At 43.3% G+C, this 18,771-nt stretch overlaps 1 protein-coding gene across 2 annotated transcripts in view; it reads left to right on the forward strand.

Moving 5' to 3' along the window:
• The window catches only part of LOC137300001 (rho GTPase-activating protein 15-like), a 170,820-nt gene that overhangs the window by 30,167 nt on the left and 121,882 nt on the right, over positions 1–18,771 (forward strand). For both annotated transcript variants that reach the window (XM_067969068.1, XM_067969069.1), the window contains exon 3: positions 9,578–10,633. In XM_067969068.1, the coding sequence (XP_067825169.1) occupies positions 9,635–10,633 (999 nt within the window). In that variant the 5' untranslated portion in view covers positions 9,578–9,634. The remainder of the gene's footprint in view (positions 1–9,577; positions 10,634–18,771) is intronic.

The raw sequence follows: 18,771 nt of genomic DNA on the forward strand, positions 1-18,771 counted from the left end.
GCATAATGGGAATTTGGGCATGCCCGCCCACCATAACGAGGGCACACTCACAAATTCCCAATGTGTGCTGTGAATGGGAGAGACTCCATGTTGGGAGAGCACATTCAGAACATTTACTCTTTGTTGTTTTTATGAATTGAGGGTTAATTGCCAATGTAGAAGTTAATGAATGTGTAATCCAAATCCATTATTGGTGGTCAAAGAGAGCCACCCATTTAGGACATAATTCTGCAACTAGAGTAACCGGAATAAATGGCAAATATTTCTTCACCCAGCTGTGAAGGGCAGGAATGTAGCTGGATCTGCAACTGTGCCCACAAGTCTGCTTATAATTGTACCTATAATGGTCGCAGGATAGCCAGAACATGGCGATGATCTCTCCAAGATGGTTGCAGCTATGCCATCTAGGGGTTCACCCATTGCCCACTGTGTCCTTCATCCCTATTATTAGAAATTAATCTGCAAGCTGGGGAAAGTTCTAGCTAACCTAAAAGTCAGGCCACCACGCATGAAAAGGGTTAGGCTAACTTGGTGGTGCATTGGACTTCTCTTAAAGATTCAACAGTTACAAAAAATTGTGGGGTAAAAATTGGGATGTGTTGCTCCTGTTTTTTGGGTGAAAAATGGGCCCAACATTGACCAACTTAGTAGTGAGATGGCCTGCACCCAATCTGCATTCAGGCCACTGCTGAATTCGTCGGGCCTAGTTTTGAGGCGTCCCGGGCAGCCGCCTAAAATGTTAATGATGGGCATAATGCCTGCTTAAGGATCCCTCTGGGAAATTGGTTTCCGATGAGTGGAGTAGGAGCTGGGCCTAATGCGCTCAGGATTCTTCAGCAGGCAACAGGAGGAGAAAGAGTGCTCCCCGACTCCATAACATCCCGATCGCCCCTTCCCCTCTCCTCCCAGTGTCGCTCGACTCCCCGCCCTGTCCTGATATTTATTTTGTTCAAATGAGAGAGGTATATGTGGAGGCGCGCCAGGTGCTGGTAGCTCACCCGATTAATATTAATGGGGCCCGAGGCCTCATTTCTGGCCGGCCTCGGGCCTGCTGGTTTGGGCGCACGTTGCATCTGTATTGTCGCCTTTACACCCGAAACCGGGCACTGATAAATTTCTACCCCTGTATCTCTATGTTCTCAAATTTTTGAAAAAAATATAGCATACACAGCGATTACGGGTGACCTCACTAGCAGAGTTAGTACATGTGTAGGAACTGGACTAACACACTGTAGAAATGCAGACCATAATTTAGGGACTATATTGATCTTAGCATTTCAACTGTGTGCAGCCTAGTTCTGATTACTGAAAGTTGGTTTTTGCACTCATAATTGAATTATTCAATAATTTGAATTAAGCATTGTAAATAACACAACAAAGTCGGAATGTACTGTTCAAAATTGAATTATTGGCTAATTTGAATTACCCGACTTTGAATCAAGAGGAGACCGTGTTTTAATTCCGTTCCCTTCATACTCCTTGACTTAACTCTAGTTTTTCACATTTAATGCCCATTGCACGCACTGTTCAAAAAAAAAACTTAAAATAGAAAGCAATTAAAATCAATCCCAATTCTCTGATTTTTCTCTTGCATTGAAGTCGACTACTGCTGGAGGCCATCTCTTTGAGGGACAACGACCCGATTGAATCCCTCCCTGATGGTTGCCTGTAAACACTGTCAGAGAGAGTTGAAGCTGACTTTAACTGCTTTTTAGACCTTGGACTCGAAAGCAGTAATAGCAGGATTTGTGAAAGATGGCTGCTCCCACTGAGCTCATGGACTGTCTAATTGCGAGTCTCGCTGCACCTCTGGGACCACATATCGGGAATTCTCTAATGCACTCCCAAATGGAAGGGGCATGTGAACATATTCCCTAATTACAGTTGTGACAGGTAAAGCTCCATGATGGTAGAGCACATTCAATTTACCCTATTGTCCTTAATGGCTTTTTCTCATTTCTACCCTTCCCATTTTCTTGTCAGCTCCTGTGCTGGCAGCTCTCAAAAACTTCATCCTTCTGGATAGTTGGTGGGTTTTTCGCCTGAGTGGGATCATTTTTAGTCCCACAAATTATGTTGACCGGTAAATGTAATTGTTTTCCATCAAAAATAGGCCCAATCCCTTTATGCCACACTCTTGTCCTTCCTGTAGAACCACACACATAGGAAGAAGAGTAGGCCATTCAGCCCCTTGTGCCTGTTCCACCATTCAGTTAGATCATGGCTGATCTGTACCTCAACTTCATTACCCGCCTTTGCTCTATACCCCTTGATATCCTTACCTGATAAAAATCTATCGATCTCAGCCTTGAAAATTTCAATTGACCCGGCATCTACAGTCTTTTGGAGGACAGAGTTCGAGATTTCCACTACCTTTTGTGTGAAAAAGTGCTTCCTAATTTCACTCCTGAATAGCCTAGCTCTAATTTTAAGATTATGCCCTCTTGTTTTGGATCCTCCCACCAGAGGAAATAGTTTCTCTATATCTACCTTATCTAATCCCTTTATCATGTTAAACACCTCAATTAGATCACCACTTAGTCTTCTAAACTCTAGGGAATACAAGCCAAGTTTATGCAACCTATCGTCATAATGTAACTCTTTAAGCCCTAGTATCATTCTGGTGAATCTGCGCTGTACCCACTCCAAGGCCAATATATCTTTCCTGAGATTTGGTGCGCAAAACTAAATGCAGTACCCCAGATGTTACAAATATATCAGCAGCATTACAGTGCCCGTGCTGTCTGAGAGTGAGTCAGTATTAAACAATGCCATCTCATTTGCACCCACTCTATTGCACTTGCTTGGCACTCTGAATTTCGGACAAGGCTGGCACACCCAATGCGTGAGAGTTAGTTCCCTTAGCCACACGTACGTATCCATTTGTACCCACATTTTGTAGTCGGGGTCCTACAACCAATTAAGGACCCTGGTTTGCATATTTAAGCAGACTTAAGCCTGTTTCAGGTGACTTTCCCATGTACAGGCCTACCTGAACATTTTATCAGGCGGGCCTTGGGTATCAATGGGCAGCTGAAGGCAACCCGCCCCCGTGCCCGCCATTTACAACTGCTGGCTGACCGCTTTTCAAGGAATAAAATGGGTGGCCGTGAGTTGAATTTCTCCCTCCATTATGTTAGCTCTTGGATCCAACTCAATGTGAATGCAGTGGGACCCCGATTTTCCAAGGGTGTGATTACAGGTGCAGTGTGGGTATCTGGTGAGAGGTGCAGTATGGGTATCTGGTGAGAGGTGCAGTATGGGTATCTGTTCCTCTTATAACATTATAGGCCATTGGATACCAGCATCATCCAGCACCAAATTGAAAGCATAATAACAGCATTGAATACCTGTGATTTCCAGTGAAATTATTTATTGGAGAAACTTTTATTAGGGAACAAATATTCTTCAAAGGGAACGTTTGCAATCATCCCACGTTCATCTCAAACTAAAAACTCCCCTCTAACCATTGATAGCTAGACCTGTGTACTCAAGTCTTGTCATTTCGAGCACATGATTTGGTTAGTTATGAAACTAATTTTGGTCATCGTACTTCATTTCCGAAAATGTGCATCAAAACATAGCCCAAGGTGCAGAGGATTGAAATCTTCTTTTATTACTTATTGTTTGTTTGTTTATTTATTGTTGACAGCTGCAACTGCAAAAAATCCCAGCTTACAGGCTTGTCGAGTCTCCTGCAATAAATAGGTAAAAGTAACGGCTTCAAAATGCAGCAACAAAGCCGAAGGGTGTAATTCAATATCCCTTTAATTTCTTTCAACTTTTTAAAACAAACATTTCTTCTAGTTTTCCACTTGTGTTGACTTTATTACTAACCTATTGATGGGAGGATAGAGTACGGTTCGTTCATCTAAAGGCTGTTATGGTTGTATTTGTGTGATGGATGATATCATGCGATGTCACAGGCATTCCAGATAGTGTCTTGGTAGTCCTTGGATTCTTCCAAATTACCTCTTGAGATGGCCACACATTGTTCGAGTTCAATCTTCTCACGCTTAATTGAGTGAAAGTTACTGACTCATCTAACCTGTCAAGATAAACACAATATCAGATTTGCACAATATCAGAACAAAACCATGTATTTCACCATATGCCAAAATATGTTACTAGGTTACAAAGGCAAAACAGACTGGGACATCAAATCTCTGTTAGTGGGTGGAGTGTTTCATATCTGTTGGAAACAGAACTTGAAAGCAAAGCTTAGAAGTGAAGAGATTGTATTCAAAGCACAGTGGCATCTGGTCTTCCATCTTTGTACATACTATTGGTGATGTTATCTGGTTATTGCTTTCCTTTCACTCATTCAATCATAACAAGGACCTTTATAATTCACTAACAGCTATAGTGATGCTGAGATAGGCCTGTATAACACTCTCAAAAGATAAATTGCAATGTGCCGTCATTAAGGTGATGATATTTTGCAACTTGGGATGAGCTCCTCCATTCTGCTAAAAATGTTCTCTCCAATTTCTATTTTCTACCCAATCACATCCCACCAAAAAACATCTTCCCAATGCCTAATCTGGCACTCACCCTCACTTCTGACCTCCGTTCAGACCAACCTTCCCGCCATCTGCCTCCGCCAGTTACACAGTCCAACTCTCCTCTGTCCATGTCCGTGGGAGATTGCATGTGTGACACCTGAGGTGTGACAGACAAAGGTGTGTGCTAGATGCAGCTGTTTATTTATCTAGATATATAATAAAACATATGTACTTGCGTATGATCCTACAAATGATATATATATATATATATATATATATATATATTAGAGAAAGAAGTGCAGTTGAGTCCCAGTTTAGCTTACCCTCAATGTCAGTCCAGAATTTTTTTCCAGTTACACTTTTTTTACCTTCTTGCCTCCTGTGCCAACAAGTGACCGTTCAAGATGGAGACACCAATGATGCACACATGCTGCTGGCACCCAAGATCCTGCCCCTGTGATTCTTTGTCGCAGTGCATTACATGCTACACAGTGGGAGCAACAATAGAATGTTATAATAAGTTGAGCTTGCATTATATGGTGACATCAGTGCATTAAAGTGCATGTGCATCCAGCATCTGATAGGCAGCACTCCTGGTGCTATGTGTAGCTGAGACCACATTATCAGCCCCGTTGTGTTCATGTGGTACTTTATACATTGATATCTTACACATGTGCTATGAGTGTGCTGGCCAGGCTTGTACTCGCTTGGATACTTTGTGGATGAGGAGGTTGGAGCAGGTTGCTAGCTATAGCTCGTCAAGGAAACAAGTGAGTAAATGTGGGGCAGGAGGTTTGGACATCCTGGGCTTGGGGCCAGCCTCATCAGCATCATTTTGTGACAGGGTGCTGTTCTCTTGCTATTCTGGTTTTAATTGTTGGCTCCTTATTTATGGAGGGAAGCATCATTGAGGGGTTCATGGGGTTAGATCCCGAGGTCCAGGTTGCCCAGTTTTTGCCCAAAAACAAACACAGTCTGTGCATCATTTGGATAAGAATACATGGTCCAAGTACTTTATCAATGGAATTAATTTTCACTTTGGGCACAGGCAGAAAACTGGCAGTTATGATCGGCCGCCGTTTATACACCCCACCCAATCTTCCTTTTAATTGAAGTTGGTGGCAATACACTAAACTCCAAAGTGAGAACTACCCTCAAATTTTTCCATGTAAGTGATTGCATATCAACACCTTCATACTACTAACAGAGAGGTTTAATAAGATTTTATTCGGTAATAAACTGTGTTATTACCTTGGCGTGTGGCACTATGTGACTGGACAACAAAATTATTCCCCTGTTGGAATTAACAATGGTGCAGGAGTGTATCGCACTGCCAGTGGAAGGAGTAGGAATAGGGCTGTCGACTTGTGCCTCTCTCACCATCGACTGGAGCTGCAGGGAACCAATGGCATTGCAGGTGTAGACCTCCAAAATGAATCTGCGTTAAGACCTCTTCTTGCAGCGGGTATGAGGAACCACTCCTGTGCTTTTTCACACTCAAGCAATTGAGTCTCCATCATACTCACAGGGACTAGCAACTTACAGCGAATGCAGAAGGGCCAGAGCAGTGCATGCAGGTTGATTTCCTGAGACAGGCACAAGTTCAGTAGGAAGGTACGAGGCACCTGTGGTTGCAGAACATCCAATATCATCAACAGTATTCAATTTAATTTTTAGGAACACCAGAGCCTCAAACCATTATCAATGTCAAGACGTTACCAGGCTACTAACGAGACATTATTCCATCATTTGGATTATTATGATGCCTTGAACATTCTATGGAATGCTATGCTACCGAAAGCCACAATGAATCAAAAATTGTCAAATTTGTAAACGATCCTCACTCCCAATAGAAAGAAATTGCATTTATTTAGGTAGTGAAATTTCTCTTGGGAGGTACAAACCAGGCAACAGTGCATCAACCCCTCGTTTTACACTCCAACTGATTTTCTTTTCCATTGACTTGACTGGCGGCTAATGCGCTATTGGTCTTTTTGTGCTACCACCCAAATTAATTTGACCCCCATAGTGTCTTACCAGGTCCTCAGAACATCTCAAGTGCTTCACCAACAATGGACTACTTTTGAAGTATGGTCACTGTTGTTATGTAGGCAAGTGTGGCAGTCAATTGCACATAAAAAAAAAATGAGGTGAATGACAAGTTATCTGTCTTTTTTGGTGGTGCTGGTTAAGGGAGGAATGTTGGGACAGGACACTGGGAGAACTCCTTGCTCTTCTTTGAATAGTTGTAAGGAATCTTACAACACCAGGTTATAGTCCAACAAATTTATTTTAAAATCACAAGCTTTCGGAGATTATCCCCTTCGTCAGGTGAATGAGTGAAAAGGTTCTCAAATCGCATATCTTATACTAGGCTGGGACAGCATCACACCAATCAAAAGGTGTCGTTGTTATTCAAACAGGCCAGTCACGGAGAACAGCACGTCCCAGTACACTGGATATACATTGTGTCAATTAAACAGACAGACAGAAAGAAACCCAAATGGCAGAGAGAGAGAGAATATTAAAAACATAACTTTTTTTTCCCCTTTTTGCTGGTGGGGTTACGTGTAGCGTGACATGAACCCAAGATCCCGGTTGAGGCCGTCCTCATGGGTGCGGAACTTGGCTATCAACTTCTGCTCGACGATTTTGCGTTGTCGTGTGTCTCGAAGGCCGCCTTGGAGAACGCTTACCCGAAGATCGGTGGCTGAATGTCCTTTACTGCTGAAGTGTTCCCCGACCGGGAGGGAACCCTCCTGTCTGGCGCTTGTTGCGCGGTGTCCGTTCATCCGTTGTCGCAGTGTCTGCATGGTCTCGCCAATGTACCATGCTCCGGGGCATCCTTTCCTGCAACGTATGAGGTAGCCAACATTGGCCGAGTCACAGGAGTATGAACCATGTACCTGGTGGGTGGTGTCCTCTCGTGTGATGGTGGTATCCGTGTCGATGATCTGGCATGTCTTGCAGAGGTTGCCGTGGCAGGGTTGTGTGGTGTCGTGGACGCTGTTCTCCTGAAAACTGGGTAACTTGCTGCGAACGATGGTCTGTTTGAGGTTGAGTGGCTGTTTAAAGACGAGTAGTGGAGGCGTGGGGATGGCCTTAGCGAGGTGTTCGTCGTCATTGATGACATGTTGAAGGCTGCGGAGAACATGGCGTAGTTTCTCCGCTCCGGGGAAGTACTGGACGACGAAGGGTACTCTGTTGGTTGCGTCCCGTGTTTGTCTTCTGAGGAGGTCTATGCGATTCTTCGCTGTGGCCCGTTGAAACTGTCGATCGACAAGTCGAGCGTCATATCCCGTTCTTACGAGGGCGTCTTTCAGCGTCTGTAGGTGTCCATCGCGTTCCTCCTCGTCTGAGCAGATCCTGTGTATTCGCAGGGCCTGTCCATAGGGGATGGCCTCTTTGACGTGGCTGGGGTGGAAGCTGGAAAAGTGGAGCATCGTGAGGTTGTCCGTGGGCTTGCGGTAGAGTGAGGTGCTGAGGTGCCCATCTTTGATGGAGATTTGTGTGTCCAGGAAAGAAACCGATTCTGAGGAGTAGTCCATGGTGAGTTTGATGGTGGGATGGAACTTGTTGATGTTATCGTGTAGTCTCTTCAGTGATTCTTCGCCGTGGGTCCATAGGAAGAAAATGTCGTCGATGTATCTGGTGTATAGCGTTGGTTGGAGGTCCTGTGCAGTGAAGAAGTCGTGCTCGAACTTGTGCATGAAAATGTTGGCGTATTGGGGTGCGAATTTGGTCCCCGTGGCTGTTCCGTGTGTTTGGGTAAAGAACTGGTTATCGAAGGTGAAGACATTGTGATCCAGGATGAAGCGGATGAGTTGTAGGATGGCGTCTGGAGATTGGCTGTTGTAGAAAACTTAAGGGTCGGTTTTTGAGAAGGGGAGCAATTTTGAAAAGGAGGACAGTACCTGAGGAGTAGGAACCATTTACAATGTCAGCGAGCATGGGGCCAGGAAGGGAGGTTGGGTGGTCAGCAGTTTTGTGAGAATTGGGTCAAGGTAGCAGGAGGTGAGTCTCATGGACAATATGAGCTCAGAGAAGGCATGAGGGGAGATAGGAGAGATGCCAGGGAAGGATGCGGGTTTAGATCTAGGGCAGGGGGGAGCCTGGGGGGAGGTTAGGCTTGATGGGCAAGAGAAAGGGGGGAGCAGCAGAGGCAGCTGAATGGATGGTCTCCATCTTGGTGATATCGAACTCTTCTCACTTGTCGGAGGTGAGGGTGGAGGGAAAAGGGTTTAAGGAGATGGTTGGACATGCAGAAAAGAAGCCATGGGTTATCTTTGCATTCAAGGATGATCCTGGAATAGTGAACAATTTTGCAAAAGAGACACCGTACACAATTTGAACACAATTTTAGTTTCCTTTTTTTTTCTAGTAAAATTATTATACTGAAGTCAGAGGGAGGTCTGAACCCTGATAACATTTCAAGCTGCTCAGAAATGAATTTTCCAGAAGTTATATTTACACGGCTACCTAAAAATACAAATGATAATTCTGACAGGAGGAAATTCAGTGCTGTGATAGTTGTAGCAGAAAATTGCCCTTGAACGTGTAACTTGAACTGAAGTGAGGCTGCTGTAAGTGACTGCAGTTTGGTAACATTCCATATGCTGCACACTTGGTTTAAAACACATCCTGAGATTGCTCCCCACTGCTCAGCTGGTAAGCGCCTCACCCAGTCTGGGTCTGAGCCATGTGATAAAGGAATCTTAGGTTCGACTGCCGGTCTGTGCTGAGTTAGCTGGTGTCAGCGGGACCAGCAAGAGAGGAGCTACAGTTAACCACAAGTAGAAGGGGGAAAAAATCAGCAAAGATTCCTGGGAGGGAGGGAGGGAGGGACTGACTGTCTATCTACTGGGCTTAACTATGATGCTGTCGTAGGTTGAATGGCCTGCTGCCATCATTCACCCTATAGGCACATATATGAAGCATGGTCACTTGGGTAAGTTACTGGAGATGAACAGCACCCATGGAACTGTATCCAGCATCAAGATTTGTTGTTACAAGTTGCAAAAGACTATGTGCTTATGGAATGAAGTACTGATTGATGTTTCTTTCTTTTACAGCAATGAGGTGGTCTCCCTAAGAGGAAACTCGCTGAAAGCACTTAATCTGGGTTGGAGATGTCTTCAGTCACAGGGGATGTCTTTGTTCAGGTTGACTATAACTATCAGTACACAGCAAGGGATGGGCGAAACATCTCGATTAAGCAAAATGAGAAATATATTCTCATCTCAAGAACCAATGACCACTGGTGGCACGTCAAGAAGGATGACCAATCCAAACCATTCTACGTGCCAGCACATTACGTGAAGGAATTGCCAGCTTCTCCTGGGGTCCAGTCCCTGAACAGATCTAATGCTACCAAAAACCAAAATGGAGGAGAGGTGAGTGAGACGCCAAGTGTATTTAAAAACCATTGTGATGTTGAGAAAGATCACCTGCTTCACCAAGAACACCAAGGGCAGAACATCTCCAGTTCGGATCCAATCCAAGAGAAAGAAAACAAGCCCAATTCAAGTCCTACTGAGGACAAGAAACCTTCATTGTATCATCTGGGCAATGATAGCCCTCAGACGCTGCCTATCTCAGCAAATGCTTCACAGAGTTCTAGCGTGGCACCAGATTTGGCGCCATGTTACAGCGAAGTGAACAGAACACTTATGAACAATGAAGAATCTGACGATCAAAAGTGCACCTTCACCAAAACATTGAAATGGCAAAGTGCCACAGTCAGGGTCAACTCCAAACAGCGAGCTAACCATACACAAAGACTTAGCCTGGTAGGAAAACTCGCTCCGGTACAGCTAGCTATTAATCCACAAGGCCTCAATCCTAACTATGGGTTCAACACGACAAAAGACATTAGCCCATCAGAAAAAGCCAACCCACCACGACGTGCCAGCTTTAGCCATGTGGTCAGTCCTAAAAGATATTCTTCTGCAGGGATTGGTGCTGTGATATTTGAACGTCCAAGGACTGCGGAAACGAAGGAATCTGCTAAATCTAAGGTCCTTCCACAAACGCGAGTTTCTGATTCTGAAAATGTTTACGAATCGATACCAGACCTTCCGAAGTCAAAGACTAAAACACAAAAAGCAGAGGTCCACAGTCCACCAAAGGTATGTACACAAGAGGAGCTTTGAGGGTTTGTGGAAGTATACTGATATGCATGTGTGAGTGGACCTGTCCGTGGACCTGTCTGTGTTTTTGACTTGTCTGTTTGTGGAGGGCACTAGTCATTCATTTGTACCCCATTTTCTTCTATTAGTGCTTTTCTCTTTTTAGTCCTCTTTTCTGCTTAGCTCTGCTTTCTTTTTCTGCATCAGTTTTGGTTTAGTTTTTTAGTTCTTTCCTTGTCTTTGCTCTGATCCCCAGTCTTGTCTCTCCCGGGAAAAGTACCATGGAGATTTGCTTCAGTTTTGGGCATCGCGCAATTTTAGTTAGTTAATTTTCACTTGTCTTAAAGGCCCCTATCATACCTACAATGTGAGAACCCTACTTGATTATATCATAGCATTTGAAGACCTCTAGTTCTGGTTGTAGGAATCAGGCAGGAATGGGCAGGGGTAGGCTGGTTGTAGGAGTTGGGCTGGAATGGGCAGGGATAGGCTGGTTGTAGGAGTTGGGCTGGAATGGGCAGGGATAGGCTGGTTGCAGAGTCTGGTTGGAATGGGCAGAGATCGGCTGGTTGCAGAGTCATGTTCAGAGAAGTGTATGGAATCAACCATGGCCACCTGACTATTTTGCTAACTGTGACCATTATCATGTGGTTAACATGGACCAATCATCAAGGTTCAAAGAGTTCTACAATCTTACAGGCAGAATAAAATTATTACATTGCTGAAATACCACAGCCCCATAAATGAGTTGTATAATCATGTTTAATTATTCAGTGTATTCAAATCTATGACTATAAGTGGCCTGCAGATGTTATATAGAAAACCTGATTAATGTATATTTTGTTTAGGACCTTAAAATCCCCAGCAGGACTCTGCACTAACAGAGAGACTTCAAGTTTTGTAGATCATTTAACCTAGAAATTATAAGTATACTCACAGGATTGCAAACCCAAGCAGATGGAAATATTATGTAGCATTTTAAGAAGTTGTTGAAAATTGATCTATAGTCTGAATTAATACCTGAATTATTCCTCAACCAATTGCATTGAAAATGGTTGACTTTTCATTTGTCTCATTTGTAGGATCTTGCTGTGCCGAAAATGGCCTCCACATTGATTCAAATAGTTCACTGTATATTGCACTCCAAAGTGTTTTTGAGAGATTTGATAAGGCCATCTGAATGCAAAGCTTTCTCTTTTTTAACTTTTCTCTTTCATTCCTCTTTTATAACCCCCCTCCACTGTCTTTGTTGTGCCAACATTGTCCTTCAGAGGAGGGAGTGAGCTGGCCTGGGCCAAGGACTTTCTCTAACTGGCTGATGGGCTGTGCTTTACTGCAAGGTGAGGTTAGGCTTCTAACCACCTTTTATCTCTTCAAGCTACATGTTGTCCCAGTGCAACACATTCCATCTCCTCAAGAGCCGATGAAACATGACTGTTGGGGTACAAGCATGTGAATGATTCTTTATGGTGGAGAATGGAACCAGAGTCTCTACAGCATGAATGTTGAGCACTGTATGATGAGCGCTACCCACGACTGTAACACTTTGCAGCAATTGGTACAAATGGTGAATTTTTAAAGGCTGCATATAGTGACACCACAAGTCCTGGCCAGAATGGAGATGATTGGGTAACTGCCCCGTCAATCACACCTGGTGCCCTCACTGCTATAAGTGATTGGGATTGATTTTACGTACATAAGTAACTCTGCTCCACTCACTGCATTTTGCTGGAGAAATAATCCTGCTTTTATCGGGAGACTTTGCTGTAGTTTCAGTCATGAGTTCTGTTTGCTGTAGTTCATAGAGACTCTGTTTAAATAGACTCTGTTTGCTGAGTAAGTTGACTGTTCACTGTAGTGCACTGTTTAAATAGATTTTGTTGCTGTTTCCTGAGTAAATAGACTGTTTGCTGTAAAATAGACTCTGTTTGCTGTAAGTCCCACCCCGCCTCCAACTCATCGGCTGATACAGTGGTGTGAATACTCACTACGATTTTAAAAAGAAGTCTGTTTTCTGGGTGAGAACTTTTACCCCTCTCCTCTCCCAGTGTGGTGGTGTTACATTCAAAGATCATTTTCCCACTGCTCCTTCTTAAAGGGAAATGTTCATGTGGAATCTTTGTTGACCCACTGATTGGAGCAGGGCACAGAAGAGAACATTTAAAATGAGGGATACAACAAAATAGTAGAAACAAAGAAAAAATGTGTTGTCATTCCAACTTTTGAAAGAAGGTGACTACTTTTTATTTGTAAGATCACAAGTTAATTATGGATAAGGAAGGCCTTTGGCCCACCAAAGTTCATGCATCCAGTCACCCTATTGCAGTATCCAATTAGTTCTCAAATGATTCATAGGTGTTTGCTCCACTATTCTATCTGAGAGTCCATTCCAGGTGCTGATCACTCTCTGTGTGAAGAAAAACTCCCTGATATGAGTCCTAAATTTGTCTTTTACTAGTTTGAACCTGTGTTCTCCTTGTCCTACAGTTTGAAGTAAATTTCTGGATTTCCATTCCCTTTACTACCTTCTAGCTCTATAAGCTCACCTCTTAGTTGTCTCCTATCCAGACTGAAAAGCCTAAGTTTCTCCTGTCTCTTCTCGTAACTCAAACCTCTAATAACAGGGTTCGGTCTTGCGGCTTTATGCACTGTTTTCAACGCTTGAATGTCTCCCTTAAGTCTCGGTGACCAGAATGGGACACAGTGTTCAAGGTGTGCTCTGATCAGGGCACTATACGTTGTTTCCCTCTTTTAAAATCTGGACTGTACCTTTTCTTAGCTATCTTTTAATTTCTTTAAAAAAAAATGTTTTGTGCTTATCAAGGTGAGCAACGTTAGTGCTAGGGAATGGATTAATTTCTATTTCAGTTTCATCATGTCGTTCTCCCGGGCCAGGTGTCGCAGAGTCAGATGCAGACTAAAGTTCCCTCTGTTCCACCACTTCAGTGCCAACCTCAGAAGAGCGCCCTCTACTGCACCAGTCTGACATTGCACATTAGGTCATACTTAGTTTAGTATTGTAGGCCCATTAAGACTGCTTTAAACATCGGACCCTTACAGACAGAAACCTTCATCCCATCAGTTTGGGCTGGATTTGAACCCAGGTCCCAGGAAGGCCAGGATCTAATTTATTACGTACCCAGTTCCCCACTCTAGCTTTCTTAATGTGTATTTCTGCACAGACCAACTTGTTATTGCCACCTTTTTGAAGGGGCACTAAACAATTGACTAAACGTTGTAAATTGTAATACTGTGTTTTACTCCTTTGGCTTTATTACGATGGTGCTGCATTGTAGAGAAATTCAACTTGTGACATGACATTTGGCCACCACCAGGGGGGCACCATTTCCTTCTGACCAAACTGCAGTGAACAAGGGCATGGTGTTCACTCAGCAAAAGTGTCAACATTTATTCTTGTTTTTTGGAGCTCTGACATGAAGCAAATGAATAAAACTGCATTGTTCTAGAAATTATGATTTTAATAAATATTATTTGCTCTCATGGGAATTCCTGTGGTAAAAAAGTGCTTAAAGTACAACATTTCTTTGTGCAGCACTTTTAAACCAGTTTATAAACTTTCCTTTGTTTAAATGTTTCGAGAGGGTGGACATTGTTTTTTACGCTCTGAGAACATTTAAAATTTGCTTGTAGAGAGTGGAGTTTGTACACATATGCGCAGAGTTCTCGTCTGGGCCTCTGAATCCCCGCTACAACCAGGCAGTATAAACAAGGTACTGTCCTCTGCAAGCTGTAATAGGGTTGCCAACTCTGATTAGACGTATTCCTGGAGGTGTCATCACATGACCTCCTGTCTCCAACCGCCCCACCCCCACACTCCTGCCATTGGTCGTTCAACACACCCAACATCCTTGTGGTGCACTGCCTTCCCATGCCAATCAGAAAGCGAACAGACTCTTTATAACTAATAACCAAAGTGTTCTAAGAATTTTTTTTAAAAACACCATTTTTTAACACCTCTATGATTGCTCTCCTGGGTTGCAGTGTCCTGGAGACTTCTGGAGGGTTGGCAACCCCACTGTAAATTGATCTCTGATTCGTAACTACAATATAACTGTACCCTCGGACAAGGACTGTAATTACGTCCAATGACAGGAGGATAACGTACTGAGAACCCCCTGTTAACAGGCTTTAGCATTCCTGTGTGTATTCTGTAATATACCACTCATTATGTTCTGGAAAAAAAGCTCATTTGTAATTCAAATGGTCAAATGTGAAGATAATAACAAACTAGGAGGGACAGTGGAATCAGAGGAGGCAGCTCAGAAGTTACGGAGTAAGTGGGCAGAAATGTAATTTAGGCAAGTGTAAAGTACCACACAGAAAGGAAAAATAGACGACAATGAAGGGTGGTGTAATAGCTAAGGATGAAACTGAAACTGACCTACGAATGTTAGTAGATTTGACGCTAAACATGTCCGACCAATAGAGAACAGCAATTAACAAAGCCAATAGGATGTTGAACTCTACAGTCAAAACAGTGGAATACAAGTCAGAGGCGGAGGTGATCAAAATTTGAAGTACTCTGGTCAGACTGCACCTTGAATACTGCGTCCAGTTCTGATCACTGAGAAACAAGAGACATTCAAGTGGTGGAGTCAATGCAGAGGAGAGCCATAAGACTGTGTCAGCGGTCTGAATTATGAGGACAGACTGGAGAGACTTGGGCTTTTTAGCTTAAAAATGAGATAACATAGGAACAGGAGTAGGCCATTCAGCCCCTCGTGCCTGCTCCGCCATTTGATAAGATCATGGCTGATCTGTGATCTAGCTCCATATACCTGCCTTTGGCCCATATCCCTTAATACCTTTGATTGCCAAAAACCTATCTATCTCACATTTAAATTTAGCAATTGAGCTAGTATCAATTGCCGTTTGCGGAAGAGAGTTCCAAACTTCTACCACCCTTTGTGTGTAGAAATGTTTTCTAATCTCGCTCCTGAAAGGTCTGGCTCTAATTTTTTGACTGTGCCCCCTACTCCTAAAATCCCCAACCAGCGAAAAAAGTTTCTCTCTATCCACCCTATCCGTTCCCCTTAATATCTTATAAACTTCGATCAGATCACCCCTTAACCTTTGAAATTCCAGAGAATACAACCCCAATTTGTGTAATCTCTCCTTGTAACTTAACCCTTGAAGTCCAGGTATCATTCTAGTAAACCTACGCTGCACTCCCTCCAAAGCCAATATGTCCTTCCGAAGGTGCGGTGCCCAGAACTGCTCACAGTATTCCAGGTGTGGTCTAACCAGGGTTTTATATAACTGCAGCATAACTTCTGCCCCCTTGTACTCTAGTCCTCTAGATATAAAGGCCAGCATTCCATTAGCCTTCTTGATTATTTTCTGCACCTGTTCATGACACTTCAATGATCTATGTACCTGAGCCGTTAAGTCCCTTTGGACATCCACTGTTTTTAACTTTTTACCATTTAGAAATTACCCTGTTCTATCCTTTTTTGATCCAAAGTGGATGACCTCACATTTGTCTACATTGAATTCCATGGGCAAAATTGTGGCAAATTCACCTAATCTATCAATATCCCTTTGTAATTTTATGTTTTCATCTACACTGCTTACAATGCCACCAATCTTTGTGTCATCAGCAAACTTAGATATGAGACTTTCTATGCCTTCATCTAAGTCGTTAATAAATATTGTGAATAATTGAGGCCCCAAGACAGATCCCTGCGGGACTCCACTAGTCACATCCTGCCAATGTGAATACTTACCCATTATCCCTACTCTCTGTCGCCTTTCGCTCAGCCAATTTCCTAACCAAGTCCGTACTTTTCCCTCGATTCCATGGGCTTCTATCTTAGCTAACAGTCTCTTGTGTGGGACTTTATCAAATGCCTTCTGGAAGTCCATATAAATAACATCCATTGACATTCCCCTGTCCACTACTTTACCAGAGAGGTGATCTTATGTCAAATTGTTAAGGATATAGAAGGTGTTAACCTGGAATATTACTTTAAATGAAACTGCAGGAGTAGAACTAGGAGACACCGGTTCAAACTAGTAAAAGGTAATTTTAGAACTGATATCAGGAAATTCTAGTCCACACAAAGAGTGATCAATGTCTGGAATAAACTTCCAGATAGAGTAGTGGAAGCAAAAACCCTGGAATCATTTAAGAGACAATTGGATGTCACAATGCTGGGTAGGTGGGGGGGGATGCAGGGCGGGCGGAGGGGTAGGATCTCTCTGAATGGATAAATCAAGATGGACCAAATGGCCTTCCTCATCTATAATTATCTCGTGATCTTGTAAAAGGAAATCCAGTTCTAATAGAATCATTGACGGTAGTCACATTTGTGCACACTTTGTTGTGATCTTGTGAATCAATCTCTGACATCCATGTTTATTTTTAGAACTACTTCTAGATGACAGATCTGCTTGGTACTCATGTAGGACACATCTGGGGCAGTTAAATATGATGCACATACACTTGTCCGCCTGACTGGAATGGATACACACACATCTGTCTATGACTGAGATGGATGTGCATACACCTGCCTAGGACGGATACACATACACCTGTCTACCTGCCTGAGACAGATATACACACACATCTAGCTAACTGACTGAGACTGATATACATACACCTGTCTACCTGTCTGAGACAGATACACAGTATTTATCTGGCTCAAGCAAAATGCTTTTCAGATAAGGGTTGATTGTTTTTGTAAGATGTGTGTTTGCTCCAGTAAAACCTAAGTACCAGGGTGATGCAGCAATACAAATCCACTGCAATCTGTTGTGGAATTTAGTGTATCTGAACACTGCTCTCTGTCAAGAGTTTAAATGGTCTGCACAGAATCCATGAGAGAGTAGGTTGTACATAGCCCATTGACGGAGCAGGCTTGATGGGCAGAATGACCTTTTCATCAATATAAAAGCAGCTTAAGAAAATTTAGGACTTGTGTTGCCAGCACAAGATCAAGCTAAATCATCCAGATTTTATAAGACCAGCAGCTAATGGGGTCTGTTTTTAACTGAGTCTTTCTGAGTGTCACTGGTCTAGTTGACTCCAGTAAAAATGCTGTCCCAGTTTCCTGTAGTGACATTGTGATTCTCATCCTCGTGATCAAATGCCTCCCCGACCTCGCCCCTCCCTATCTCTGTAATCTCCTTCAGCCCTACTGGAGTTGGAGGAACTCTGCGTTCCTCCAACTCTGGCCTGTTGAGCATCCCCCACTTTCTTCCCCCACCATTGACGGCCAAGCCTTCAGCCGTCTAGGACCTAAGCTCTGGAATTCCCTCCCTAAACCTCATGGCCTTTCTACCAATCTCTCCTTCTTTAAGGTGCCCCTTAAAATCTACCTCTATGACCAACCCATTGGTCATCTGTCTTAATGCCCCCTTCTTTAGCACGGTGTCAATTTTACGCTCCCGTGAAGCGCCTTGGGATGGTTTACTACCTAAATGTATGTTGTTGTTATAATGTTGATGTCCACTTGCGCACCGCCTTGTAGCCTTGGATATTTTGGGAGTCTGGCATAACGTAGTACTGAGATCGTGAGTCAGCAGTGACCAAACTGTCATGGTCAGTTGTGTGTGCATTATATAGTGTGAATCACATGGAGACTGGCTGGAGAACTGGAAGTAAACACAAGGGATTTTAAAGTGCATTTAAGTCATTCTCCCACACCTCAGGCTGCAATGTGAAAGCAGCTTTATATTCTTATGTTTATGCACCTGCCTTATTTTCAGTTACGCCGGGAACAGGTGGTATTTACTGATGGAAAGTAGTGAATATTTAGTATACCTTGCCCTAGTCACAACTTTTTATCTGTATGATCTTAGAACTTAGTTTTTCACTTTCCAGCTTAACCTGTCTAATATTTTTAATTAACATAGCCATATTTTAATACTGTGCATTGTCTTATACTGTCTATAACCAAACCACCCCGTTTGCTGTCAATTGTGACTCTCGCCTCTGAGTCAGAAGGTTGTGGGTTCAAGTCCCACTCCAGAGACTTGAGCACATAATCTAGGCTGACCCTTCAGTGCAATACTGAGGGAATGCTGCACTGTCGGAGGTGCTGTCTTTTGGAAGAGACGTGAAAGTAAAAGTTCCCATGGCACTATTTCGAAGAAGAGCAGGGAGAGTTCTCCTC

This window comes from Heptranchias perlo, chromosome 30 (assembly GCF_035084215.1).
Source record: "Heptranchias perlo isolate sHepPer1 chromosome 30, sHepPer1.hap1, whole genome shotgun sequence".
In the NCBI taxonomy this organism is placed as follows: domain Eukaryota; kingdom Metazoa; phylum Chordata; class Chondrichthyes; order Hexanchiformes; family Hexanchidae; genus Heptranchias; species Heptranchias perlo.